Consider the following 25,338-nt stretch of genomic DNA (forward strand, 5'->3'; position numbering starts at 1 on the left):
GGGGAGAGGATTCAGTGCTTGCAGAACTTCGTTCTAAAAGACGAAATGCAAAAACTTTTGAAAAAATTTCCAAGGGCATGATGGAGAGAGGCCACAATAGGGACTCTGAGCAGTGCCGCGTGAAGGTCAAGGAGCTCAGACAAGCCTATCAAAAAACAAAGGAGGCAAACGGTCGCTCCGGGTCAGAGCCGCGGACATGCCGCTACTACGCCGAGCTGCATGCAATTCTAGGGGGGGCTGCCACCACTACCCCACCTTTGTTCGTGGATTCTGGGTCGGGGATAGTCTCGACGCCTGAGGATTCTGCCGATGGGGTAGAGGAGGAGGAGGAGGAGGATGAGCTTGCAGAGAGCACACAGCACTCCATTCTCCCCAACAGCCAGGATCTTTTTCTCACCCTGACTGAAGTACCCTCCCAAGCCTCCCAAGCCAGTACCCAAGACTCTGACCCCATGGAAGGGACCTCAGGTGAGTTTACCTTTTAAAATATAAAACTTGTTTTAAAAGCAAACGGTTTTTAATGATTACTTTGCCTGACTTTGCATTCGCGGTCAGTTCAGCTACTGGAAAAGTCTGTAGCTACTGGAAAAGTCTGTTAACGTGTCTGGGGATGGAGCGGAAATCCTCCAGGGACATCTCCATGAAGCTCTCCTGGAGGTACTCCGAAAGTCTTGCCAGAAGGTTTCTGGGCAGTGCATCCTTATTCCCTCCTCCATGGTAGGACACTTGACCACGCCATGCTTGCAGCAAGTAATCTGGTATCATTGCCTGACAAAGCCTAGCAGCGTATGGTCCCGGTGTTTGCTGGCATTCAAGCAACATCCGTTCTTTATCTTGTTGTGTAATCCTCAGGAGAGTGATATCACTCCTGGTAACCTGGTTGAAATACGGGAACTTAATTAAGGGGACAGAGGTGGCCGTTCCTACTGGGCTGTTTGCCTGTGGCGGAAAATAAATCCTTCCCTGCAGTTAGCCAAGCGCAGATGGGAAATTGGCCCTGAAGTTTTCCGCGTTTGGCTAGCAGGGTTCTTCCCTGTTACCAGCCACGCGGTGGGGGGAGGGTACCGTGATCATCCCAGAGAATTCATGGCGAGGGGGGGGGGTCGGCGGCGGGGGGGGGGGGTAGTTTGGTGCCTGCAGGGATCTTCCCTGATACCAGCCATGCGGTGGGGGGAGGGGTACCGTGATCATCCCAGAGAATTCATGGCGGGGGGGGGGTTAGTTTGTTTTCTGGTGCTGCTGAATGTTAACAGAAAAACCGCAGCACTCTACTTGCCTGAAGGGGCCCAGACAAGCCCCCCCACACTGCCCCCCCCCCAACTGGCTGAGATTGGCCAGGCTTCTGCAGCACTCTACAGGCTATGCTTGGTATGTGGGAAAGGAGGGTGCAGAAGCTGTAAAACAATGGCTTACCATGGCCGCATGCAAGCCGAATTCTGTTGCCCAGACCTGTGATCTCTAGCAGCAAAGCCACAAGCACTCAGCATTAAGAGGCAAAATGCGACCTTGCACAGAAATCACATGTGCTATGTAATGTGAACAGTGTTGGTCACCGTGAAAGAGTATAAGCATTGTTCTGCAAAATGTAGCTTTTAAAACAATTCTCTCTTTTTTCCCCTCCCTACAGCAGCTGCAAATTCCTCAAGCCTCCCTCCTCCATCCCGAAGGTTATCACAGATAAGGCGTCGTAAGAAGAAGACGCGGGAGGACATGTTTTCTGAAATTATGCAATCCAGCAGGAGTGACAGAGCTCATCTGAATGAGTGGAAGGAAACAGTTTCAAAGTATAGGAAAGAAGTCAGTGAACGTGAGGAGAGGAGGGACCAACGTGAGGAGAGGAGGGACCAACGTGAGGAGAGGAGAGACGATCGAGATGAGAGATGGCGGCAGGAAGACCAGAGGATGAAGGATGCAACGCTGGGGCTGCTCCGGCGTCTGGTGGAGGTTCAGGAACGGCTGCTGGAAAACAGACTGCCGCTTCAGCCCCTGTTCCACCCTCCCCCCTCCCCATGTTCCGTATCCTCCTCACCCAGACGTGTAAGAACGCGGGGGGGGAGGCTCCGTACACCTTCCCATCCCACCCCAGTAGACAGCCCAAGCAAAAGGCTGTCATTTTTTTAACCTTTTCTTTGTGGCTTTTTCCTTCCCAGCAATCCTCCTCCCAAATACCACCCGGGTTCCCTCCCTCTTTTTCTAATCTATTAATAAAGAATAAATGATTTTTAAATGATAGTGACTTTATTTGGTTTGAAAGAAAGCTGGGGGAAGGGGCAGGGTGGGTTCCTTACAGAAAATCAGTCAGTAAAGGGGGAGGGTTTTCATGAAGGAGAAACAAACAGATATTTCACACGGTAGCCTGGCCAGCCATGAAACTGGTTTTCAAAGCTTCTCTGATGCACAGCGCTTCATGGTGTGATCTTCTAATCGCCCTGGTGTCTGGCTGCGCGTAATCAGCAGCCAGGCGATTTGCCTCAGCCTCCCACCCCGCCATAAAGGTCTCCCCCTTACTTTCACAGAGATTGTGGAGCACACAGCAAGCAGAAATAACAATGGGGAGATTTCTTTGGCTGAGGTCAGAGCGAGTCAATAATGAACGCCAGCGACCTTTTAAACGGCCAAATGCACATTCTACCACCATTCTGCACTTGCTTAGCCTGTAGTTAAACAGCTCCTGACTCCTGTCCAGGCTGCCTGTGTATGGCTTCATAAGCCATGGCATTAAGGGGTAGGCTGGGTCCCCAAGAATAACTATGGGCATTTCAACATCCCCAACGGTTATTTTCTGGTCCGGAAAGTAAGTCCCTTGCTGCAGCCCTTTAAACAGAGTAGTGTTCCTGAAGACGCGAGCGTCATGAACCCTTCCCGCCCAGCCCGCGTTGATGTTGGTGAAACGTCCCTTGTGATCCACAAGTGCTTGCAGCACCATTGAAAAGTACCCCTTGCGGTTTATGTACTCGGTGGCTTGGTGCTCCGGTGCCAAGATAGGGATATGGGTTCCGTCTATTGCCCCACCACAGTTAGGGAATCCCATTGCAGCAAAACCATCCACTATAGCCTGCACATTTCCCAGAGTCACTAACTTTCGTAGCAGCACCTGAGTGATTGCTTTGGCTACTTGCATCACAGCAGCCCCCACCGTAGATTTGCCCACTCCAAATTGATTCCCGACTGACCGGTAGCTGTCTGGCGTTGCAAGCTTCCACAGGGCTATCGCCACGCGCTTCTCAACTGTGAGGGCTGCTCTCATCTTGGTATTCTGGCGTTTCAGGGCAGGAGACAGCAAGTCACAAAGTTCCATGAAAGTGCCCTTACGCATGCGAAAGTTCCGCAGCCACTGGGAATCGTCCCAGACCTGCAACACTATGCGGTCCCACCAGTCTGTGCTTGTTTCCCTTGCCCAGAATCGGCGTTCCATGGATAGAATCTGCCCCATTAACAACATGATCTCCAAAGCACCGGGGCCTGTGGTTTCACTGAATTCTGTGTCCGTGTCCGTGTCCATGTCCTCATCATGCTTGTCGCTGCGCTGCCGCCGCCGCTGCCTCCTCGCCTCGTTTTTCTGGTCCTGGCTGAGCATAAACTCCACAAGAACGCGCGAGGTGTTTGCAATATTCATGAGTGCTGTCTTGACCTCAGCGGGCTCCATGCTTGCCGTGGTATGGAGTCTGCAGTGTTCACCCACCCAGGAAAAAAGGCGCGAAAATGGTTGTCTGCCGTCCGTTGCTTTCATGCAGGGAGGGAGGGAGGGAGGGAGTGAGGCTGTACCCAGAACCACCTGCGACGATGTTTTTTGTCCCATCAGGCACTGGGATCTTAACCCACAATCCCAATGGGCGCAGGAGACTGCGGGAACTATGGGATAGCTATGGAATTGCTACCCACAGTGCAACGGTGCAGAAATCGACGCTAGCCCCGGTACTTGGACGCACACCACCGAATTACTGTGCTAGTGTGGCCGCACTCATTTCGACTTTATACAACCTGTTTCTCAAATCCGAATTATCTAAATTCGGATTAATCCCGTAGTGTAGACATACCCTTAAGCAGAAGCTATTGTGCAATTGTTATCCCTTGAAGAAAAACAATCTGCACTTGGGAAGCAACATCATTAATGGCATAAGGATTTTTTGAGTAATTTACCTGGCCATCTATTTAGTAATTCAATTACTAATCACAAACCATCAGTGATCAACCACACCAAAAATTAAATAGGAATAAGGTTTTCCACATTTTTAAGACTTCGGCGCTGAGGGTTTACATGCATACAATGGAAACTAGCGTGTGTTCATTTGTTAGACAATGGGTTAAGTAGCATGTAGATTCTGCTCATAGGCAACAGATCCTAGAGGCATTAGTAAATTGCAGGAGGAGATTATACAATCCCATACTATTATTAATGAGAACTGCTTTCCACATAAACTCTGCTATAGGAGTCTCTGACATTGACTTAAGCAGAATGAACAATAGTCAGGATAGTTGGGGAACAATGTACTCAGAGGATGTTCTTCCTAGTATGGTTAGAAGAACCAAGAGTGGCTTTGTCTATCTAAAGGAATCTAAGTGAGTCACACCATGCCATAGGTAAATCCAGGTTGCCTAAAGCATGTGTGTGTTTCTTTTATGGACAGGAGGGATATTTTGGTCCTCCTTCACTGATAATCAACCAACTGTTGGCATACCTCAGTTGTTCCAGGTTATATATTCCATTCTGTATACATCTATAAGAGACTACAGTGTGGAGACCTATATAATTACCTTAATAGGTAGATAATATACATCTTTTCTTTTTCTAAACTTTATTTTCCAGACAAGATGCATTTTCCTTAAAGGTGAAACAAAGCCTTTTAGCTGCCAAGTTTTCTGTCCCTGAACTCAGGGACCTCATCAACTGTAGCTGGAGGCACAGAGAATCCTCAAGTCGGGTCTTGTCACAAGTCACTTATCACATAATAGTTGGAAACATTTTCCTCATTTAGGGGCTCAATCCTGCAATCCCTTACGTATATGAATTGTCCCTTCAAAAGAATACTGCTCATTCCTGTTACTATTTTCAGGATTGGGCCCCCAACAGTGTTTCCAAACATTTGGTTTAAAAATCAGGGGTGGACTGAGCAGGCAAGCCCAGATTTTAAAAAAATGTAGGCATTGTACTCAGTGTACTCCTAACTGATTTAGGAGCCTAAATCACATTTTCAAAAATGGTTTAGGCAGTCAAGAGCTTAAATGCCATTGACTGGATCTGAATTGGGCTAGGGTCTGAAACCAAATCAGAATGAGCAATCAGGTTTGATGGTGCCAAAATCTCATGAGGTGTTTTCCCAAGATTTCAGTGATTTCATGAGATTTCCACACAGTTTTATGAGTTTATGAGACTTCACTCATCTTGAAGAGTGCAAGTCACAAAAATCAGCTCCTCTCATATTTCCACAATTATCAGCACAATACTCTTCATATAACAGTCCCCTTTTGAATTCAGGAACAAGAAAATAAGTTCCATCATATTTTAGATTCAACTTTGAAACAAAATTACAGGATGGGTTTGGGATTCAAACTTGTTTTGGATTATTTTAAAAATTATAGATTTGTATACAAATCTATAAGATTTTTCTGTTAATGATTTGAGATACCAAACAGCTTTTATGTAAGAAGGTTCAAGTTTAATGATGCTCAAACTTATTTTTTAAGCACTAACATCAGTCATACACTCATGTACTGGGGGCTATGGGGGAAGGCCTAGCTAATATATGTACTGTGGCATCCCTTCCAGAGATTTTAATTGTTGCTTCAAGGTCCATATTTTATAAACTTTTCATTTTGGCAGGATGATCTGACAATGAAGATGAAAAACCTCCATTTTTAGGAGTTTATAGCATTACATTCAATTTCTTTTCATAGATTCCAAGGCAAGAAGGGACCACTGTGATCTAATCTAGTACAACAGAGGCCCTAGAACTTCCCCAAAATAGTTCTTAGAATAGATCTTTTAGAAAACCATCCAAAATTGATTGAGTAATTGTTGGCGATGGAGAATACTCCATGACACTTGGTAAATTTTTCCAATGGCTAATTACTCTCACTGTTAAGAATTATGACTTATTTCCCGTCCGAATTTGGTTAGATTCAACTTCCAAACATTGGCTAGTGTTATATTTTTCTCTGGTAGGTTGAAGAGCCCGTTACCCATGTCGACACTTATAGACTGCAATCAAGTCACTCCTTAACCTTTTCTTTTGTGACAGACCCAGACCAGTGGAGTACAGGAGTCTGGTAGAGGGCAAATATACTAGTCACTGGATGAACAGTTTTCTGTTCCCTGAGTGACCAGAGAAGGGGCTGCACTAGAGTAATCAGGAACCCGCTAGAACCAATTAAGGCAGGCAGGCTAATTAGGGCACCTGGGTTTTAAAATGAGCTCACTTCAGTTTGTAATGCGCAAGTGTGAGGAGCTGGGAGCAAGAGGCGCAAGGAGCTGAGAGTGAGAGGGTGTGTTGCTGGAGGACTGAGGAGCACAAGCGTTATCAGACACCAGGAGGTCCTGTGATGAGAATAAGGAAGGTGTTTAGAGGAGGCCATGGGGAAGTAGCCCAGGGAATTGTAGCTGCCATGCAGCTGTTACAGGAGGCACTATAGACAGCTGTAGTCCACAGGGCCCTGGGCTGGAACCCGGAGTAGAGGGCGGGCCCGGGTTCCCCCCAAACCTCCCAATTGACCTGGACTGTGGGTTCTTCCAGAGGGGAAGGTCTCTGGGCTGTTCCCCAACCCACATGGTGAATCTCTGAGGCAAGAAAATCCGCCAATAAGCGCAGGACCCACCAAGCTAGAGGAGGAACTTTGACACACTTTGTTAAGCTAAACAGATTGAGCTCCTTGAGTCAATCACTGTAAAGCGTCTTTCTAATCTTGTAAACATTCCCAGGGCTCTGAACCCCCGCCAATTTATCAACATCCTGTTTGAATTGTGGGCACCAGAACTGGACACAGTATTCCAACAAGAGTCACATGAGTGCCAATGCAGAGGTAAAATAATCTCTGTGCCCCAACTTGAGATTCCCCTGTTTATACATCCCAGGATCACATTAGATCTTTTGGACATAGCATCACATTGGGAGCTTATGTTCACCTGATTATCCAGCATGACCCCCAAATCTTTTTCAGTCACTGCTTCTGAGGATGGAGTCCCCAACCCTGTAAGGACGTTCTTTTTTCCTAGATGTATACATTTCGCTATATTAAAACACATATTATTTGCTTGCGCCCAGTTTACTTAAGCAATCCAGACGACAGATCGCTCTGAATCAGTAACTTGTCTTCATTATTGACCCCTCCACCAATTTTTTGTTATCTGCAAACTTTATCAGTGATGATTTTATGTTTTCTTCCTGTTCATTGATAAGAATATTAAATAGCATAGGGCTAAGAATCAATCCCTGTGGGCCCCCCAGTGGAAACACCCGCTTGATGATGATTCTCCATTTACAGTTACATTTTGAGACCTATCAGTTAGCTAGTTTTTAATCCATTTAATATGTGTCATGTTAATTTTATTTATTCTATTTTTTAAATAAAAATGTTGCATGGTACCAAGTCAAAAGCCTTCCAGTATATTATGTCAACAATACAGTATTTTAGCTTTATCAACCAAACTTGGAATCTCAACAAAAAAAGATATCCAGATAAGTTTGACAGGATTTATTTTCCATAAACTCATGTTGATTTGCATTCATTACATTACCCTCCCTTAAATCCTTATTAAGTGAGTCCTGTTTCAGACACTCCATTATCTTGTCTGGAATGAATGTTGGGCTGACTTGATTATCAGGGTCATCCTGTTTGCCCTTTTAAAAAGTTGATATTAGCTTTCTTACAGTCTTTTGGAACATCACCAGTGCTCCAAGACTTATTGAAAATCAACATGAAGGTCCAGCCAGCTCCTCTAAAATTCTTGGATGCAAGTTATCTGGACCTGGTGATTTAAAAAATGTCTACCTTTAGTAGCTTATGTTTAATATCCTCCAGAGAGACTAGTGGAATGGAAAGAGTGCTGTCATCACCATATGATAATGTAGGAGCAGGATTTTATAATTGTACTATGAGAATTAATGTATGATTTGATTTCATCCTGCCAGCCACCCTTGTTGAATAACAGAAAGGAATGACAGACCAAAACAATCCTTATGACTGATTATGGTCACCCTTTTGTTTTAGGATAAGTTATAATGTCTACTATGGTTTCCTATATGTATTACACATTAGACACTCTAGTTAAATATACATTTCTTTGTTTTAAGGTTTTAGTAAGTAAGAGACAGGATCATGTATTGTATCTATGTTAAGGAGATTAGAGGAACGTTAAGGGCCTGAAGCCCCAATGGGAATTGTTTTAGTTATAAGATTTAGCAAGGCTTGATTTACAATGTATTCTGCTGAATATAAAATACTGCTGTCTGTATACCTTTGAAGGTTTCTGTAAGAGATTGTTTGTGTGAATGAGGAATGCATGCATCAGGAAAAGATAAGGTGTGAAAGCCATCACAAATGTCCAGATGGTCAAGAAAAAGTGAGCGACTTGAAAAAACCAGGAGACAATCAGAAAACATCCATTGTATCCGATGCTAAACATTCTTGACGACCTCAGAGGTGAGGCAGGCATCCCCGAAGGCAAGACAACAAATAGAAGATAACGATGGGAAGCCCGACAATAACCATCAAATGATAACAGCAGAAAACCCCAAGATTAACACCACTTAAGGACTAATGATTACAGGATGACATTGCAAAATGCCAGGTTTCAGAGTAACAGCCGTGTTAGTCTGTATCCGCAAAAAGAAGAACAGGAGTACTTGTGGCACCTTAGAGACTAACAAATTTATTAGAGCATAAGCTTTCGTGGACTACAGCCCACTTCTTCGGATGCATATAGAATGGAACATATATTGAGGAGATATATATACACACACATACAGAGAGCATAAACAGGTGGGAGTTGTCTTACCAACTCTGAGAGGCCAATTAATTAAGAGAAAAAAAACTTTTGAAGTGATAATCAAGCTAGCCGAGTACAGACAGTTTGATAAGAAGTGTGAGAGTACTTACAAGGGGAGATAGAGTCAATGTTTGTAATGGCTCAGCCATTCCCAGTCCTTATTCAAACCGGAGTTGATTGTGTCTAGTTTGCATATCAATTCTAGCTCTGCAGTCTCTCTTTGGAGTCTGTTTTTGAAGTTTTTCTGTTGTAATATAGCCACCCGCAGGTCTGTCACTGAATGACCAGACAGGTTAAAGTGTTCTCCCACTGGTTTTTGAGTATTTTGATTCCTGATGTCAGATTTGTGTCCATTAATTCTTTTGCGTAGAAACTGTCCGGTTTGGCCAATGTACATGGCAGAGGGGCATTGCTGGCACATGATGGCATATATCACATTGGTAGATGTGCAGGTGAATGAGCCCCTGATGGTATGGCTGATGTGATTAGGTCCTATGATGATGTCACTTGAATAGATATGTGGACAGAGTTGGCATCGGGGTTTGTTACAAGGATAGGTTCCTGGGTTAGTGGTTTTGTTCAGTGATGTGTGGTTGCTGGTGAGTATTTGCTTTAGGTTGGGGGGTTGTCTGTAAGCGAGGACAGGTCTGTCTCCCAAGATCTGTGAGAGTAAAGGATCATCTTTCAGGATAGGTTGTAGATCTCTGATGATGCGCTGGAGAGGTTTTAGTTGGGGGCTGAAGGTGACAGCTAGTGGTGTTCTGTTATTTTCTTTGTTGGGCCTGTCTTGTAGGAGGTGACTTCTGGGTACTCGTCTGGCTCTGTCAATCTGTTTTTTCACTTCAGCAGGTGGGTATTGTAGTTTTAAGAATGCTTGATAGAGATCTTGTAGGTGCTTGTCTCTATCCGAGGGATTGGAGCAAATGCGGTTATATCTTAGAGCTTGGCTGTAGACAATGGATCGTGTGGTGTGTCCTGGATGGAAGCTGGAGGCATGTAGGTAAGTGTAGCGGTCAGTAGGTTTCCGGTATAGGGTGGTATTGATGTGACCATCGCTTATTAGCACAGTAGTGTCCAGGAAATGGACCGCTTGTGTGGATTGATCTAGGCTGAGGTTGATGGTGGGATGGAAATTATTGAAATCATGGTGAAATTCCTCAAGGGCTTCTTTTCCATGGGTCCAGATGATGAAGATGTCATCAATGTAGCGCAAGTAGAGTAGGGGCGTTAGGGGACGAGAGCTAAGGAAGCGTTGTTCTAAGTCAGCCATAAAAATGTTGGCATATTGTGGGGCCATGCGGGTACCCATAGCAGTGCCGCTGACTTGAAGGTATATATTGTCCCCAAATGTGAAATAGTTGTGGGTGAGGACAAAATCACAAAGTTCAGCCACCAGGTTAGCTGTGACATTATCAGGGATACTGTTCCTGATAGCTTGTAGTCCATCTTTGTGTGGAATATTGGTGTAGAGGGCTTCTACGTCCATAGTGGCCAGGATGGTGTTTTCTGGAAGATCACCGATGGATTGTAGTTTCCTCAGGAAGTCAGTGGTGTCTCGAAGATAGCTGGGAGTCTGTCTGGTCATTCAGTGACAGACCTGCGGGTGGCTATATTACAACAGAAAAACTTCAAAAACAGACTCCAAAGAGAGACTGCAGAGCTAGAATTGATATGCAAACTAGACACAATCAACTCCGGTTTGAATAAGGACTGGGAATGGCTGAGCCATTACAAACATTGACTCTATCTCCCCTTGTAAGTACTCTCACACTTCTTATCAAACTGTCTGTACTCGGCTAGCTTGATTATCACTTCAAAAGTTTTTTTTCTCTTAATTAATTGGCCTCTCAGAGTTGGTAAGACAACTCCCACCTGTTTATGCTCTCTGTATGTGTGTATATATATCTCCTCAATATATGTTCCATTCTATATGCATCCGAAGAAGTGGGCTGTAGTCCACGAAAGCTTATGCTCTAATAAATTTGTTAGTCTCTAAGGTGCCACAAGTACTCCTGTTCTTCTTATTGCAAAATGCGTGGACTCAAATGGGAATTTACAACTATAAAGCTGGGGTGTTTTGCCATGGAACTGTGGGTTCAGTCCTGCAAAGCCTCGGAGCATCGGATTGCGACCGACAGAGCCCAGCTCCACACTCGTGCTCAATCTAACTAGCCATTAGATTGACTTGGAGCTACAACAAACTGGTAACTATAAACATCAACTGGCAGGAGAGAGCGAGTGTGTGTGTGTCTAAAAAGCATATGCTAACTGTTGTATTTTCAATAAATGCGGCGTATTTGCCTTCTCCTCTATAAAAGATCCTGTGTGCTTTGTATAGCATAACAATGAGACTATATTATCTGTTTTTTCTCAGATACAGAACAGAAACATTTATTGTACACTTCTGCCCTTTCTGCATTATTATTGATAGTTCTACCATTTTCATCTAGTAATGGACCAACAACATTGTCAGGATTATTTTTGGTTTTAATATATTTAAAAATCTCCTTATTGTCCTTAACTGCTGGCTATAGATTTCTCTTTTGTCCCTTGGCTTTCCTTATCAATTCATTGAGAAGCAGCATAGCAATTGAACCTATTCATATTACATTCAATGATTTAGATAGGGTAGATTATAGTCATTGCACAGAGAATATCAAGTGAAATACCATAATGAGAGATTGCCTTATTTTGGACCTGCATTTGGGTCATTAATTTTTTAAAATTTGCCTAGTTTAATAAATGTCAATGGATTAAGAAACAGTATAAATCTAATCTATATAGCAGCAAATGTAGCCTGTGAATTTTGCAAGTTCAATGTCTCCTTTAATTCTCTTAATATGATTTAACCATTTAATTTTATCAAAGACCCATCTATTGTACTAAATAACAGTGTACTTTCATTTTATTGCTATAAATTCAAGGACAAAAAGTACCTGTTTTTAAATGCATGCTGCACCTTCCCCAATTAAAAACCTCCATTGTGAATGATGAATAACTGCTTTTTTTTAAAAAAAATCTAGTCTATTTTTTTCCCTTTAACATAGAGGTATCCAACATCTTTGTTAATTTTTAGATTTTTTTAATATACTTTTTTTTGCACTGATGATGATCCAAGCATTCATTTGGTCACGTCTGTATCAGAACTGCATTTTTATTTGTTGCCTTTTGTGGCTGAATTGCTTCAGCTTACTGCCCAAATTATAAAACTCTGCCCATGTTACCATGCTACATTTTCAGTAATCTATGGAATACATGGTAATTTACAAAGGAAAATTAGTGATGTAAATCATATTAAGCACCATCAGTTTGGTAGATCAATTTCCAATCTCTTGAAACAACTTGCCAGGTTATCCAATCGCTTTTTTAAAAATCCTGAACTTGAGTGTAACTCTAGAATTTAATGCATCTCTAACCATCCCTTGGGGACGTGGAGGAAATGATGCATCTGGGTTTTTAGGCCAGGTTAAACTAGGTTTTGTATTAGAAAAAGCCAAATCTGGTGTTTTGCCAATTGTCTTATCCAACCGATGCAATCCATTTTAACATTCCTCCTCTTTTCCTGTTTTGATGCCATACTTCATATGTGGAAGTGATAAAAAATTATTTAAATATACCGCTTCCTAGAATGAAACCATGTTAGACTGATGATAGTATGGCAGGCACCCCAAAACAAACACTTACCATGCCATGGTATTTGATTTTATCACAGTATCGGTGATAGATGCTATACATATTAGCATAAAATGCTGCCAGTAGTAAATGTTGCTTTAAAAAAAATGTTGGTGTATATCTGCAATTTAGCATGCCAGTTTCATAACAAAACTGTATTACAAACTTTCTGTAGCACTCGGAGAAGTAAGCATTGAAAAACTACAGCTTGGATAATAAATAATAAAACTTTGCACTTACACAACATGGCACCTTTCATCTAAGCATCTGTTGTGATAATAGCACCAACAAATTTACCTAATTGTGAGCTCAATTGTAAAAAATGAGCACCAGTTTATAAAGTATAACAACACAATTCGATGGATAAAGGAACACAGAAAGACTGAATTAGTCCAGCCAAAATGGCCTACTGATGTAACTCAAGGACTGTGTTAAGATCATGGTAAACAAGGAAAGTGTGGGACTGGAAATTAATGAACCAAAACTGGTGTGTTAGAAATCAGGCCTAATTGGTGGACAAACTAACAAGGGGACAGACTATTACGCCCATCATTACCTTTTCGGGTTCTTAAAAAAAAAAAGGGAGAGTTGGAGGGGGGAAAATACAGATGGACAGAGGCTATCATGATACTGGTAGACTGAAAGAAGGGGAAGGAGTGAGCTTCACCCCCACCATCTCCTGAGTCCCTGGAGTTTCTTCATCCTAATCCTGAGAGATCTCTTGACCAGACCAGGCCGGAGTGGGAACCAGATGGCACTGCTGCCTTCACCAGCTCAATCCCAAACACTATCTGGATGTGAGACTTTGTCTCTTCCTTCCCTAGTTCTTATCTCTCTTGTTTTCTTCTGTCTAATAAGAGTAGAGATTAGCTGGCCCAAACTGTTTTGTTTGTTTGGGTTTTTCTGGGGGGGACATTGCTGTAAGCCTGTGTACAGGAAAGGCAGCTAAAAGCAATGTCTTGAATAGCTCGATACCAGCACAAGTTTGCCAGGTCTCAGACTGGCTGACCAGATTGTGTGCACGGTCTGGGTTTTTCCAGACGCAAGGCTGCAAGTGAGAGTGAACACCAGAGACAGAAGCTGCATTTTCTATCTTTGTTGTTCTTTTCTTTGCCCTTTTCGGTGTTTTGTCTTATTTAGTCTTCTAGGAAACAGGACTGGACTTTAACAACAGCAACAGCACATCTCCAGCCCAGCTCAACTAACTTTTCTCTTTTCCCCAAAAGGACCATCTTTACTGCCATCTGAGAGACTGTCAGACCAGGTTCCCCCCCCCCCCCTTCTAAACATTCTTTCCAGCTAAAGGAACAAGGGATGCTATTAAAATAAAAGTCTGATTTAATACTTTACATTTCAAATGCTTTAACTCTTTTTCCTTCTTTTCTGTATTTTTAATAAAGGGTCACAAATATTTTAGTGGTGTGTTTCCCATGGAACTAAAGGCTAAAGTCCCTATATACCAAACCCCAAAACTTGTTTAACACCCTTTACTGTTGGACAGTGACAGGGTCATATTAACACCTTTGACTTTTGGGGCCCATATATTCAATTTAAATTAATATAACAGATCTCCAAGCACTTTACAAACATTAATGAGTTAACTACCTCACAGAAGTGTTCTGAGAGTTAACTATTGTTATTTCCCTTTCTACGATAAGGAAACTGATGCTCAGATGACTAGGCCAAGGTCACACAAGAAATCCATGACATAGGGAGAAACAGAACCGAGATGTCCCAACACCAATTCCTGAGCCTTAATCAGATGGCCATATTCCTAATTTAGTCGACACTCATCCAATGAGTATACCAGCACCATACAAGTTCCAAAGGAATCATACATGTTTCTCCCTCCCTTTCTCTGTTCCCCTAGTCTTCTCTACAGTAGCAAAAAGAAGCACTCAAACCTTCAACAACTGTAACTTTGGTAGCAACATTGTAAGTGGTAGAGAAAATAGGTTTTCATCACACATAGGCAAGAATGACTGAACTGCACCACTATTTGCAATTGCTGGAATACTGGAATATATAATTTTGAATAAATACTGTCCCCAAACAGGATAGTTAAATATAGTCAACTTTGAACAAACATTGAGATGACATAACATCAGAACAAAATCATGCAGAACCCTTTCATAGAGTACCTGATTCCCAAATCTACAGCAGCTGACTTCATCTTTAGCAAGAAATCCATTTTTCTGGTATATCATTCACTGAGTTAATAGTGCTAACAAATTTCAAATGCTATAGATCTCCTTTTATACCATTATAGAACAACTCATAGGTCAAATCCAAAAATAAATCTGGACTCCAAAACTTAGGGATAGATAAAGGAATATTGCAAAATTAGAGCTGTAATGTGTGGAAGTGCAATTGCTTTATTCAATTGTATTAATTTCAAACTACCTATATTATTGTCTCACCACTTTTCCAGCAGGTACTCATCAAGATATACAAAAAAGTACAGATTACCCAGTGGGGATCTGCATGTAGAATGGGGGTGGGGTGAACAAGGGTGGGTCAGCTGTCGCTGAGACATTGCCACCCTACTAGTTTGAGAGGGAGTGAATCAAGGACTGGGGGATGGGTATACCATGTGTACATAGTTTTCCTATTGACAACCAGCAGAGAATCTCTGGAAAAATACAATACTGCCTAAGGTAGTACCATCATATCTACAAAGCCCCTCCATCCATCCACCAACACCCTCTCTTTGAGGAAGAGGATTGCTGATAGGAAAATGAATAAGAGTTCAGGAGACCGAGCAGAATCATAGGGCCTACATGCTGAAGGCCTTCCGAGGATATCTGGGGAACCAAAGCACATGTCTGTCTCACACAGATTGAACAAGCCAACTCTGTTTAACGTCGGTGGACCCAATACCTCACTTGCTTTCACAAGCCACAATGAGTATAGGTCCACCTCACAGGCCACAGACTATGGTTCCCCTCAGCCCATTCAGAACCAAGGTGAGGAAATCTGCCAAAGCACTCCAGAGAAGAAATCCCAATTGTCTCCTCCAGACACGAATCCCCCTGAAATCCAGCTCCGTGACTGGGCCACATCTAGTTTTGTTGATGAAACAGAGGGAAAGTTCTCTCAGTAAACATGATCTGACTATTCTGAACAGAGGCAGCTGATATTTAGCAAACTGTCAACTGGTCAGAACAGCTACCTGAATAACTGAATGGTTGCGCGTGTATAGGATTGGCAGCAGTGCTTAACTTTTGATCCAATAGAACTCTGCCATGCTCTTCAAAATGTGAATCTTCAAGCCTGCATGTTCTCTGTCTCTATGATGGCCAATCTATTATCTCCAGATGAAATGGCCCAAGTTACTTGGCTGAGTCATGTATTTTATTCTAATCTGGGGATTACTGAGCCAATTTGATGAATGTTAGAAACAATTAACTTTTGAAGGAATATGTAATTCTCTTGCATCTGTAGACATGTCTATCCAAAGAGGGAGCTATATACAGGATTTTCTTCTTCCCTCTCTAACGTAGGAAAAAGGAACTGCATCACTGTAGTACACCTTGCCTGGTATCCTGTCTCCAAGAACAGCCAATACCAAATGCTTTGAAAGAAGATGCCAGATACTCCCGTTATGAACAATTATGAAATAACCTGCCCGTAGGGAAATTTCTTCCTAAACCCTGTCAGTTAGTGGTGGTTTTAACACTCTGGCTTTAGATTTGTGTAAATGCAGGTTTAAATGCATGGCCTTTCCATTTCACTGGCTATCCCCTTGCTTTTGTACTATTAGGGTAAAAAACAGATTATGTGGTCTCCATAAACCAATTAGGAGATTACATTGATCCACATATGCAGTGTTTTGTGACAGCAATAATATTCTTTGTTTTTACAATTTTATGTTTTTCTTTCAATGAATTCTTACATGTTAAAGTACGTTGGAATATTATAAAGCACACAAAAATCAGATTATAAAAATTGTTGTAATACTGAAGATCAAGAATGAGAGTGGGGGGAAATGAATGAATAGGGATTAAATAAATAATGACAATGGTAGAATATACACCTTAGAACTGTGTAGTCAGTCTTCATATAAGAGAGGAGAGTAACTGTTTTATCATAGAAACCAACCAGGAAAGTCCCATCAGGCTATTGTGTCCATTCCCTTTCCCAGTACAGAACTGTTACCTAGAGTAAGAATGTCACTAAACATCAAGACTAAGAGATCAAAATGATCAAAAACCTTTTTCTGTACCTTTTAGGGATGATCCGCTACAAATGTTTAATAATCAGTCTGCCTGAATTTTTACCAGTGGTCTAGTGATTGTATACTGCACTAGATCTTAGCCAAGAGGGTAACCCCGGCCCACCTTCTTGAATACTCTCTGTTCCAAGATACCCACCTTGTTTCAGAACCAGTTCGGCATTATATTGGCAACAACTTCATTAAATGAAGCCTTAGAAAAATATCTGGTAGGAGATGGAATGTGGGCACTTTACCTCAGTTGAGCCACGTCAGATTATTCAAGATATTAGCAGCCCAAAGGAAATTCTTGGCAGCTATAACTCTAATCATAGAAGATGCTGAAAGCCAGCTGATGTGTGCAACAATCTAAATGCTGAGTGATGAAAGCAGATTCTAGGATTGTTTACCCATAGTAGAGTTACTACAGAAGAAACCTGAAATAGAAAACTCTTTGGCTTTTGTATGTACTGTTTGGGGAACTTTTACTAGAGGGAAAAGAAAGAATGCTTTTTGGCTCTGATTCAGAGGAATCAGTTATCTACAAACAAAAAAAGTAGTAAGTCCCCCGTATCACCTGGCTCCTTGATGGTGAAAAGATCTGTTCAAGAATTAGTGCATCCAAAGAAGCAGTTAGCGGGAAAGAGAGCTTCAGTAAACATAAACACAATCATAGAAGACTTCAGATAGCAAGATGGTGATGAGACTCTTATGATTTGCCTCCACATTATCCTTTTTTTGAGGATTCTAATTTAAGAAACAAGACTTGTCACATCTTCACTCTGGATGTCTTCTAATCCAAACACTTGGAAACAACTGTAGAATAAGATGCCAGATCTCACAGACCCACTGATACTACAACCATTGGGATAAAGTCAATGACCAGAAGGAAAGAAATAATTCCATCATGGATTTTGTAAACCTGAAGGGAGTTTAACCTTGGCAGCTTCCAATCGATGTTCAGATGAAAAGATTCTAAGAATGATGCTCCTAGTTTTAGTTAAAATCAAATTGACTTACCAAGGTTATAGAAGCACTGTCCATTGTTTGCCTACCACCCTTTGCCTACCTTAGAGCTCCTGAACTGGACTCAGTCCGGGCTAGAATATGTCCACCTCTGAAATGCTGAGAGAGGACTATAACTCCTCCCAAATACTGTGTATAAGTACTATATACATTGTATTTTAAAACTCTGGAAATGTTGAGAAGCTTGCCATAAGTGAGGAATTGGATTGTATCCCTCCGTGCCCATCTCCCTGACCCACATTCTAGCTCAAGAACTAATGTTAAAATATAATCTATATACTTCCCTAAACACCACAACATAAGCTTCACATCTCTGCAGCATCATTTAAAGCACTAAGACTGCCCTCATCAAAGTAGGCAAATAGACCATAAGACTTGTAGTACAGGTTTTACAATAAGGCTTATTGTAAAACAGGCATGATGTGTAAGCAGTAGCTGATTTTCCAATATTAATAACTCAGCCAAAACTTTTTAAATATCAAAAAGCAGAGGAACTGGATGGCTCAGAGGATTACTCACTCCTGTTCTATTCAAATTAGCCACAGATACACCAGCTAGTTAAGTTGCTAGTGTCCTACAGTTACCACCATTTGATGGCTAATCTGCTGCCTATGGGAAAATTGATGGTCTCAGTCCAATCTCTATTAGACAGGTGCCCAATTCACTAAGCCACCATCACATTTGTCATCACATATAGTCATCTCTAATGGCAGACTAAACGCTGAATGGGCATAGAGACTCAATTACTCTTTCACTTTTTAAAGTTAGTCCCCCCCAGATCAAGCTTGAGGTCCTTAGTGGGGAGGGGCAGCTTTCACTCCTTTTGTCCATGGTGCCTATTCTCTTTATACACAGACGACTTGAGTCTCCCGTGCTGTAAACCTGGTAATTCTTATTAGCAATAAACTCACATAAACCACCCAGACCAGTCAAGTGGACCTTTTTTTCTTTTGCACACACTTAAAACTTAAAGGCCAAACAGATTGTGTTTTAATTTGTTCCCAGGATAGATGATTGCATTTTTAGCCTCAAGTGAGTTTTTAAAATTGACTTAAATAAATCTCTGAAAACCAAAATTTATAAGGGACAGATTTTACAGACTCAACTATAATACAAGAGTTGGTAAAGGTTACTTGTAATTCAAAGTGAACAGACTAATTGGACAGCTCTCTAATTCAGAAGGATAACTCAATTTTATAGACTGACTGAAAATTAATTAGATACAATGCTGGGATTATGCAGATGCTGATGAATTTTGTACAGCACCTGTAGGGCATATTTCCTGATTTCCTACTTTTACAAAATGACGAGTAGTACCCTCAAGATAATCATATAGATGTTATTTTCACATTACTCTCCAATATACCTTAAGTATGTCACAGGTTTTCCAGGAAGTTTAAAATGGGCAGTGTGCTAATACTAGTTAAATCACCCAGAAGAGGGTAAAGGCCAATAGAAAATACAATCATAATTTAGGTTTCAGTCATCACATTGTGTAGTGATACATTGAGTGTACCAAGTGGTTTGCAAAAGAGTGTTAAAAGAAGCCCTTGTTGACAGAGTCAAGTTCCTTGGCAATAGAAGTGATTTTTGTTCCGTAGAATATATTCATGATTTACACAAGAATAGTCTCTTTTTGTCCTTTAAAAAAAGTAATTGAAGGGAGACAAATGTACAAATCAAATTTAAATGATCCTTGTTGAACTTGTGAGATGATGTCATCTAAGTAGCCATAGCATTTTCATACAAAAAGTTAGAAGGGAACTTTTGAAGGAAACCGTAGGACTTAAATATAAGAGCAAAGGGGAGTAAGTTACAAGCTGGTATGCTATGTACTACTTACCTTCAAAAGTCAAATAAAACTTTCCTCTGTCAAACCAAACGAGGGAAGGCTGTTCATTCTCTGTATGGCCAGGAGTTGAAGCGGGATGGGAAAGGTTAAGGAGAGGGAGAGAGAAGGACACAGTGTGAGTCACAGAGCAGGTAACTTATCTCACTATGGGGGAGGGAAGAGGCACTGCAAGCCGTTAACGTGCAAGGAAAAGGGGGATGGTGTTTAAAACTCTGTTTTTTGGTTTAGAAAACAGAAAGCAAAAAGCAAGCTATGGAAGACTAGATGGAGGGGTGTTTTTGCCAGCTTGATAGTAGTTGCCTATGCGTGGAGTAGAAGAGGCTTCCTGTTCATGCAGGCTGGGTTAGTATATTTAACTGCACTTGTTTTGACAAACTTCATCACTTGCATTATCCTCTTCATCTCCAGTGGTGTCTCTATGGTGCTTAAATAGGATTAGCAAACTGTATTGGGCAGGATGCTGTACTTTGCATTGTCTGCTGGTGTTAAAAATATGTTTTTGTAAAATGTATGTATTTTTTTAAATTGTATTTTAGGCCATAAAATTCCAGGTCGAGCACCTGGAGTAGAAAGTTCTAATTGAATTTTTTCCCCTTCCCACCAGAATTACCAGTTTACCTGGACTCACACCACCTTGAAAGTACCGGAGAACAAACATTATAGATATTATGTACTGTTGAAATAATTAAAAAATGTATTTTTGAGCAGTTAAATTTATTCCTTCAATTTAAATTCACAAAACAGTAGCATATCACCTCTCTCAATCTTTTTGGTCTCTGAGAAACTGTCATGCAATGTGCTGCTATTTTTTGTGGCCCGAGTTCCATTTTTAAACATATGTATGTCATATGCACTGGACATTCATGGTGGTTGAGGAGAAAGCATGTCCGTAAGTTTTATAGGCATTCTTATGAGACAATGGCTGGGAGTTTTAATCCAGATTTCTTGAAACCACTCTGCTAATACAGTACCTGCAGGCGTTTCACAGCGCCTTTCAAACGTGGGCAGTTTGTCAATAAAAGCATCATCTTCTGATACCATCAGCAAAAGAAACGTAAAAGACAAAAGAATGAAAACACAAATCCCAAATGAAATCAAGCAGTGCACTATATCAACAAAACACAAGAACTTAAATGAGAAAAATAATGAAAAGGTCACTGAAATAAAAACGATGGCGTCTTTTTCTTTCTACAATGTGTTATTCAAACTGCACAAGCAACAACCAAGAAAGAAAACCAAATCAGAAGAAGAGACAAATAAATAAAATCATTCTGTTCAATATTCTTTTGGATAAGGTCTATCAAATGGTATAATCTTTGCAACTCTGAAACAAATCTCTAACAGCATAGTGGAGATAGTTAAAAGCTCTGTTCATTACTATATTTGGCCTTGCACAGATACGTATTTCAAGTGGACAGACAAATGGACAGGGAATATCTTTTTTATGGCTATATGAGTCTAAAGAGAAGCCAGTACATCTGTGCCTCAACACAGTGCAAATCCAATACTCTTAAAAATTAAAAAGACAAGACCACTTACTGTGCCACAAGGTAAACCTGTGGGGTTGTCAAATGTAAGTACAGAGATCCCCTTCTAAGAGGCTAGTTCAGGAGTGGCCAGATATAGCTTTGACTATGAGTCACTGCTAATGTAGGCTCTGAGCTACACAACTACTGCTCTTTTCTCTTGATGACACATAGCTCCCTTAAGCCAACCACTGTTTGCTTGCCTCTCTGTTGCAGCTTATAAGGAAGTACTACTTCACACAATACACAGTCAATCTGTGGAACTCATTGCCAGGGGAAGTTGTGAAGGCCAAAAGTAAAACTGGGCTAAAAAACAACAATAATTAGATAAGTTCATGGAGGATAGGTTCATCAATGGCTATTAGCCAAGATGGTTAGGGGTGCAAGCTTATGCTCTGGACATCCCTAAACCTCTGACTGCCACAAGCTGGGACTGGACGATCACTTGATAGTTGCTCTGCTCATTCCCTCTGAAGCATCCGACAGTGTCCACTATCGGAAGACAGGATCCTGGCCTAGATGGACCATTTTTATGGCCCAGTATGGCCATTCTTATGCTCTTATTCAACACTCTTTTGGCAGCAAAAACATACAACTTTATTTGCTTTAGCATAGTTGCTACCAGCTGCCTCTGTCCCTATTAATTTGTAGCAAAAAAATCAACATTCGCTCAAAATGGAAGCAGTCAATGGCATATTCAGCTGCCATAGAGAGTGTCACACATTAACCCTTCTATTACACTGGGGAATCCTGGGATGGGTTGCAGTTGTTTTCTGAGTGGCACTTGAATCACCTTTATATAAAATGACAACACACTAATCCATGAAAGGTTTAGCCATGCTTCTGAACTGCTGATACCTCTCAAGAAACCTCCTACCTCTGCTTTCTCTGCTAACATCTGTGCACACTTCCAGGTAATATGACAAGGATACATTTTGATTTTAAATTAACAGAATCTCAATCACCCCTCAGAACCACTCTGCTTCTGGGAGAAAGCAATAAGCACTCCCACGTGGCTTGTGACATGGGACAAATGAAGAAGGACTTCGGCAAAACAAAGATATTTGAGGAATATGCTCCCACATTCCAGCACTACTCAGAAAGAGGGTTCATATGGACACAGAGGAACTAGAACGTGAAATGGGGTGCATGGCTGTCCTGTCAACGACTACAATAAAGACACTTGTTTACTAAAAAGATGAAGGGAGAAGACATTCATTCCTGATGCTAAAGAAAATCCTGTCTGTGGCTAGTGCATTGAAGAATTTATTCAGTAACAACTCATCTGTGTTAAATAGGAACCCTGTAATGATGCCATGGTATGTAGAGATATACTGTGACTGGCTGAGTGAGCCCCCGATGAAGGAATTAGACTTGCCCTTTCTAGTACGTATACTCCCGCATGCAAAAATATTACTTCTTTCAAATTAGAGATCCAACATACGCAGGGGCCATTAGAAAAAATGGGAGGGGCAGGGGAGGGAAGATTCCTGACAGAACTGTTCCTTCCGCACTTGCTTTACCAAAAAGGAAGCAGCTTCCCTGCACTGTTACCTCTTCAAAAGTGTTGAAATCCTACAGGACTGAGTGGAATTTTGTGGGGCAATCTAGGAGCCACAATTTTCAATTTGCTCCAGGTGAAGTGTCAGTGCCTAGGGTCACTTAGGCAGCTTTTAGAAGGGTGGATCTTCAAAGCAATTTAAATATTGTTTATTGGAAGCATTGCCTACGTCTACTAAAACTGAAAAAACCCAACACTTTAAAAGCTTAAGCAGCAGCCACGGGGATTAATTTCCTGAAGGAACAAATCCAAGATGGCACCCAACAGAACATTCCATAGATCTTGTGATATGCAGTTGTGCAGGCTCTCTTATTTTTACGGTAATTGTACTGTGTGCTCCTAGTGCACAAGAAAAAATTAATTTATTATCTTGATGTGGGAACTATCTCAGTATAATTAGGAAGATCAGATTCTTAACCCCTTATTCAGACAAAAGCTACTTACTTCTTGTGAGATTAACCACCTGATTTTTAAACAAGAGAAGTTTAGATAGTTCAGTGATGGTTATAATAAGCATCTCATTTTTGGATGCTGCTCTGATCAAACCTCTGAACCTTTTGCAGTTCACCTATCACTCAGAGTAATTAACTCGTACCAAAGTTATACCCCAATAACCTTGATTCTGATGCTCAAAGCTGTAACCTTCACCTCAACTAGTATTGCTTTCATCCCCCAAAAGTACAATCCAACAATGAAAAGGGTAATTAAATACCAGTAGCTGCTTTTTTGTGCTAGAACCTTAAAGGAAGTATTTTTGTAACATTGTCCTGTGTTCTCCTCCTGGTACATTCAATACCGACTGAAGGAATGGAATGAAAATCATATATGAGAGAAGCAGAGAGATTTTCCTTCCACTGACAAAGTATATATGTCCAAGAAATTAAATAGGTAGAAAGGAATTCAACATGATTACTGAGGGGAAGCATTTTTATTTTTCTTACATTGGAAAAGATTGTTCAATCTAGTGAGAACATGAATGCTGAAGTGTTGGCAAAACATGGCATATTTATCTCAACAGTTTGACCTGCCCGGAGACTCATCTAAATTTCATTCAAACTTTTCATAGCATATCTGAAACACAAATCAGCTTGCTCTTTATTTACCCTTGCTTTCTTTATGCTATCTGCTATTCTATTTTCAAAGTGTGCTCACTGATAAGGATCCAAATATTAAATGAAAACCTATGTTAATGAATACCAATTTCAGAGCTGCTATATGAGAATTACAAATCACACATTTTTTGCCATTTAGTCCTCATGACATTTAGTACATACAGAGCATGGATCCTTGCTCTGTGCAGTAGAGGAAAATACATCCTAATTTGGATTTAATAAATTATATGCTGACTGATTGAAATACATTTATTTCAGGGACATGCTACTGCTGTAATGGTGACACCAGGAAGTGGGAACAGAGGATACAAACATAAAGAAGGCTAGTGGAAAGTGAAAAAAAATGGTAGAATGGAGACATAATAAATCAAAGCTACAGCAAACAATAAATAAAGAAATGAAAATGCCCTTGGGTTTTAACCAGAGACAGATGCAAACTGCAAACATTCAGATCTAGACTTTCTCCACGTTTGAGAAGAAAGGTTGAATCTAGGGTTCAGCTCAAACCACCTCCATTTTCAAACAAACAAAAACAATTCCTAAAATCCTCTCTTTGTATTGGGAATAAAGCCTAGGAATAAAGCCTGTTGTTAATACTATACTTCAAGGCTCTCCAAAAGTAACGCCATTCAATATCAAAGTGGGGACAACACACACACTTGAGTTAATTCATTTTGATTTTCAGATGTCCTGGGTTTGAACATTCAACAATAGCAAATTGGTTTCCATGGGGAAAGAGCTACACTGTTTATTTCAGACTAACCAGGAAAAACAATTTCAGTGGCAGTGCAAGTCCCGTTTCCCCATGAAGCAAATCCCATATAGTAACTGAACTGAAAATGGTCCTGAAAGAAAATGGAGAATGTAAGCAGCAAGCAATAGGAGAACTGGCAAGACATAGTTCAGTCAGATGGTGGCGATGACAGTGGGACAGAGATAAGGGGCAAAAACAATGGAAAATGAGGAGAACACCTGGAACAGAGAAGGGATTGAAGATCTACAGAAGCGAGAGAGAGGTATCCTGATGAAGACAGAGGGAATATGAGAGAGGAGAAAAAATTGACCTGCGTCTGCAGCAGATAAGAGTCCATATGAGGAGATGGAGCAAAAACCTCGTAAATGAGAAAGACGCAGAGACAGAGAGAATAAAAGAGTTTCTTGTACCAAGAAAGAGGAGGGAGGAGCCCCAGAGGGAGAAAGCCATGACTCAAAAGCATCCAAACCTAGGAGCTGTCAGCCTTACAATATTTTTTGTATTTATTTTTTCACACTACAGAAAGTGTTACCTAATCTACTTAGCAAGTGAATCAAGTTTTTAAAGAGTGTTTTAGTTTCCTCTAGAAGGAAACTGCGCCATTTTTTCCAAGTTCTAAGATGTATCAGAAACCCTAGT

General features: G+C 41.2%; 1 protein-coding gene across 1 annotated transcript in view; it reads right to left on the reverse strand.

Moving 5' to 3' along the window:
- Positions 1–25,338, reverse strand: part of SGIP1 (SH3GL interacting endocytic adaptor 1) — a 166,518-nt gene that overhangs the window by 26,347 nt on the left and 114,833 nt on the right. Inside the window, exon 18 of the mRNA XM_054037211.1 lies at positions 19,738–19,797. Coding sequence (XP_053893186.1) covers positions 19,738–19,797 — 60 coding nt within the window. The remainder of the gene's footprint in view (positions 1–19,737; positions 19,798–25,338) is intronic.

This window comes from Malaclemys terrapin, chromosome 8 (genome assembly GCF_027887155.1).
Source record: "Malaclemys terrapin pileata isolate rMalTer1 chromosome 8, rMalTer1.hap1, whole genome shotgun sequence".
NCBI lineage: Eukaryota > Metazoa > Chordata > Testudines > Emydidae > Malaclemys > Malaclemys terrapin.